General features: G+C 49.1%; 1 protein-coding gene across 1 annotated transcript in view; it reads right to left on the bottom strand.

The window, feature by feature from the left end:
* Positions 1–213: 213 nt before the first annotated feature.
* The window catches only part of CUNH1orf116 (chromosome unknown C1orf116 homolog), a 6,790-nt gene continuing 2,353 nt past the window's right edge, over positions 214–4,650 (bottom strand). The window contains exons 2-3 of the mRNA XM_008823283.3: positions 3,103–3,280; positions 214–1,986 (exon numbers count right to left, since the gene is read on the bottom strand). Of these exons, the coding sequence (XP_008821505.1) occupies positions 470–1,986; positions 3,103–3,280 (1,695 nt within the window). The 3' untranslated portion in view covers positions 214–469. The remainder of the gene's footprint in view (positions 1,987–3,102; positions 3,281–4,650) is intronic.

The following is a 4,650-nucleotide window of genomic DNA, read 5'->3' as shown; positions in this document are numbered from 1 at the left end:
TTAGTATATCCTTTGTGTCATTTTGACTATGCATCTCAGGTTTGACCAGCCTTCTCCACTCAATTCTGGGGCAGGCCGAACTTCACCCTTGTAAAATTTCAACCAAAAACAGAGTTCTGAGCAACAACTCCTTGTGTTACATAAATAATGTCAACAGTATATAAAGTTTCTCTCTCTCTCTCTCTCTCTCTCTCTCTCTCTCTCTCTCTCTCTCTCTTCACACATCTACTCACTCACTCACTCACTCTTGTGAGACTCATTTTCAGGATGATCCATTCAGGTACTCAATAAGACAACAGCTCTGAGTACAAACACATGCTTGAACTCAAGCCTCTTCCTTCACCTCAGACAGCAGAAAGCATCTAAGAGAAGACTACCCTGGCCCAGCCCTAAGACATGAGGCCTCAAAGGCTCTAGATAGAGCTAGTCTCTTCTGGTGGGTCGGTACTGGCAATGTGGGTGGCCCAGGCTACTCCTTAAGCAGCCCCAGTTTCTTCAGGGCTTCCCTCCTGTGTTCATCAGGGACGCCCTTTGGGGAGATCTTGACACTGACACAGGGTGGTCGAGGAAGCTTGTCACGGCTCTGTCCTTGGTAGGACAGAGGCAGGGAGCACTGGTCCAGGTCTGCCAGCATGCCCCCCTGAATTCCAGCAAAGTCCTTCCTCGTGCCCAAAGAGGCAGGGCGGGGTCTGGAATTCCGCAAGACGCTGGGTGAAGCCTTGTCCAAGAGGGAGCCCAGAGATGGGCTGGCTTGGCAGCTGGGGTCTTTCTCAGATGCCAGGAGATAGCTGCTCAGTCCCACACCTGAACGCTCCAGAGTATTAGACTTGAAGTTTATCTGTTTCAGGCCAGGGATGCTACTTTCCTGGAGGGTCAGCCCTGGATCAGACTTGGGTTGTTCCAGAGAGCTCTTTACCTTTGGAGCCTTAGGGATAGGAATGGGCGTAGATCTGGCAGCTGAAACTTTTCCTGGAGGGGGTTCCTGGGCAGGAATCCAAACCTTGCCTGGAGAAGCCATAGGAGCTACAGCCTTCAGTGGGGAAGGTCTGAACCCTGGAGCTTTCCCTGCATTAGGAACAGCTGCTGAGACCAGAGCTGGTGTTGTTGGCTGAACTGGGGCTGGGGCCTGGGAAGGGCCCTGACCAGCAGCCTCCTTGAATCTGAGGGCACTGGTGTGCTTACCTACAAGGACGTTGGGATCATCTTGGTCCTGGGGCAGCCCCAGCTTTTCTAGAGCCTCTCTGCGTGCTTTCTTCTGCTCTTGCAGGGAAGAGGAGACAGAGTCTATAGCCTCAGTGTGGCAGGACAGCCAGTTCTGTGGATGGTTGTGGAAACTGCTTCGGCTGCTCTTCAGAACAATATTGGGTGGCAGCTTCCGGGGCTTTGGGGTTGTGAGGGGAGCCTGTTGGATGTTTAGTTTGACCCCTGATAATAAGGGAGCCTCTTCAGCTCTAATATTTTGAGATGACTGAGCAGGCGGCAGCTGTGCTTGTTGTGGACCCTCTGTCCAGCCTTTCTCAGTGGTTTTATGGGACGTCATTTCTGAAGACATTTCCTCTCTCTTCTGGGAGATGACCAGAGTGTGGAGCTGGGGTGTGTGGCTCTGCTCTCCTGGTTCTTTGGGTGAGCTGTCTTCCCCACCTTGCTTTGGCCTGGTGTCCTGGAAAGCCTCTGGTGGGGGGATGAGAACTGCATTCAGGTCAAAGGTAGCTTCCTGGGACCGGGCTGGTGCCTGGATGCGCTTACTCCTCTGGCTGGCCTGCCCTTTCTTAGGCTCTGCGAGGAGCACCTCAGGTGCTTCAGAGAAGTGGCTGTTAGTCTGGGTGGCACTTTTCCCGAGGTTCTGGCTTCTTCCAAGGTGGAGGTTTCTGGGAAGGCTGTATGAACCACACCTGAGGCCCAGGCTGTGGGACTCGGGAGGATTGGAGGCCTGGATCACTCTCTTTGGCTCTGGTGCTTCCTGAATGTTTATCTCCTCTGGCTTTTCTACGAGGATTAGGGAGAACAAGCAAAATGAGTAGATGGAGGCGAGAATGCTGCTACAAGGGAAAAGCAAACTATCTCCCCCATTGAGCAACAAATGGGGTTTGCTTTGTTTGCTTTTAGAGGGGTAGTGCTCTTGGTTGGAGGTCATGTAGATGAATAGGTTAAGAATGAAAGGCTAACTTTGGCTGCAGATGGTAGTTTTTCATGATAGTTGGGAGATATTGGCTCCAGGTTGCTTCACACCCTGACTTGGGCTCTCCCTGCCTTCTACAGAGACACCAAAGTTGGGAAGAGAAGTGAGGACATTCCTTCTAGATAGCTCATGGGCCAGGTAACTGAGGCCAGCGTACCTGCCTTCACCTTCTTTTTTCCCTTTCTGTGAGTACCTGGATGATTCTGTGATAGCACAGTGCCTATACCAGAGAGTTACATGGTGTCTCCCCTACCAGTGATCTTGGCAGGTATGTGAGGTCCACTGGGCACAGTGAGTTAGCCTCAAGGTACAATGAAGCTCCAGTTTTCTACAGTGTCTGCAAGGACGGCTTAAGGCAGTGTTAAATATAAGCCAAATGAATGAATGAATGAATGAACGATTGCAGTCCTGATATCAGTGTCCATAGTATTACTGTCCATAGTAATAAAGTTTTCAATGAGCCCTAGGACACATGACACAACTTGTGTGCCAGCCTATCCTCTTCTTCTGAACTAGAAAACCCCTGGCTATCCACCCACTTTAATAGGGGTTTTGAGGCACCACAAACTGCCCTTGGAAAGCTCTTCTCTCTTCTTATCTCTCACAGTCTTGTTCTCTGGGTTACCCAGATTAGCTACCTAGGCTGACTCAGTCCCTGCAGGGCCAACCACCTAAGGCCTCCCTGACTCCTCCCCCACCTAAGGCCACCCCTCTTCCTCCTCTGCTACTTCACAGAAAGAGAGAGGAAGCTAGCTTATAGGGAGTCTTCCTGCCCCTCTAGACACAAGGCTTTATTCTGGCCAGAAGAGTGCAGGGTTCCCTCTTCTGCCTGGGACCCTTGTAGCAGAGGGCAGGAAAGTGGGAAGTGGTGATAGGGAAGCATTGATTTTCTGAGTGTTGCTCCAGTAGTCAACTTGTGTTACCCTGGGGAGCCTGCTGAGTGATAGACAGTGCTAGGAAACCTTGAGGAGTGGTGCCTGGCTCCGACTCATTGGTAGACGGTCCACTGTCAGCTTCAGCCTCCAAAGAGCCAATGGTCTTCTCCAGGAAGAGCAGACACTCCTTCTCTTCAGCAGACAGGAAGTCGTAGCTACTGTCACTCTGCTGAGAGAGGGAATTGTGAGAGGGAGCACACAATTCTCTGTACACAAAAACTAGCAAGCAGAAACTAGTAAGCCTAAGAATCACCCTGATGTGGGAAAGAGTACCGAAAAGCTGGCATCTTTCCCTGGGCTGCTCTGCTGGCCTGCTGAAGCTGCTTCCTATGCTGGTATGTACCAAAGACGATAGGGATTGTCAGGCTAGGGCCCCACCAGGATCTAGTACTGGAGGCCAGGCAGGCAGATGGCAAGAGGTCTTCCTTTTGCTTAGTCCTGGGTAGGTATCTTTGGGGGCAAAGATCAGAAGCAGCTCTAGGTTTTAATTTCAGTTCTGTGTAATTTTAATCACCATTTCACCAAGTGTTTCCCATATAACTCTAAATTTTATAGGTAGTAAAATGGCTTTACCTGAAAACTGAATGGTATCTCTTTTAACTTTATAAAGTATTTCTGCAAAGGAGCAATGGGACTATAAGAAATTTGGCCTGAACTTTTCCTTGGCATTTCTATGCTGCTTCCTAATATTTGGGGTCCTTCAGAACTGTACACTGTCCAGACCCACCAAGATGGCTAGGGAAGATGCTGGGATCATCCTAAAACTATCCTGGGGAGTGGGAAAGAGGCTGTTAAACAATCCATCCAGCTGCACCTGCCAAAGTCCCAAATACAGCTCATGGAGTTACTTGAAAAAAAAAAAATCTTCATTACTGCCCTCTTCCTCCTAAACAGTCTTGCCAAGAATAAGCCACTGCTGAATTTCTCCTTTATGGATGATTCTTTGAAAACTTGAAATTCCTATCACATTCTTTATCCAGTGAAATGTAACTATTCATACTGGTCTCTACCAATCAAAAACAGGATGTCTCAGTGGTCCCAATGTGTGTGTGTTGCTTTTCCAACCTTGTCTTTGTATATCAAAATCTATGAACTTACTAGGTAGCCAGGTGTTGTGGGCACAGTACTGCGTTCTAGACTGACCCTGTCTCCAAAACAAATGAACAAACTGTTAAGGTTCGGATAGCCCCGCCCCCTCACCAACGGGATCTCAAGGACTTCTCATGCTCCTGAGAAAAGGAAACCTAGCTGATAAGCACCTTGGTCTTTGAAGTCAAGAGAAGCAGACTTTTCTCCACAGTTTGGCCACCATAGCAGGCTTCCCCTTTGATCTCTAAAGAGAACAGGTTTTAACAGTCCTGCTCTCCCACTTCCCCTACTCAACTTCAAAAAAAAAAAAAAATACATCTTTCCGCCTTCTGCAGGAAGCAGAAGTCTCCCTTTTTAAAAAGACCCCAGCTCAAGTCCCGGGCAGACATTTTCCCTGCCTGGAAGGAATCTGTCCCATGTGTTCCTTTGACCCTATTTTCTATTTTG

The sequence above is a fragment of the Nannospalax galili genome, unplaced genomic scaffold, assembly GCF_000622305.1.
Source record: "Nannospalax galili isolate Female #2095 unplaced genomic scaffold, S.galili_v1.0 scaffold309, whole genome shotgun sequence".
Taxonomy (NCBI): Eukaryota; Metazoa; Chordata; class Mammalia; order Rodentia; family Spalacidae; genus Nannospalax; species Nannospalax galili.
Note: the sequence above shows the minus strand (reverse complement) of the source record. Positions and strands in the feature narration are given on the sequence as shown.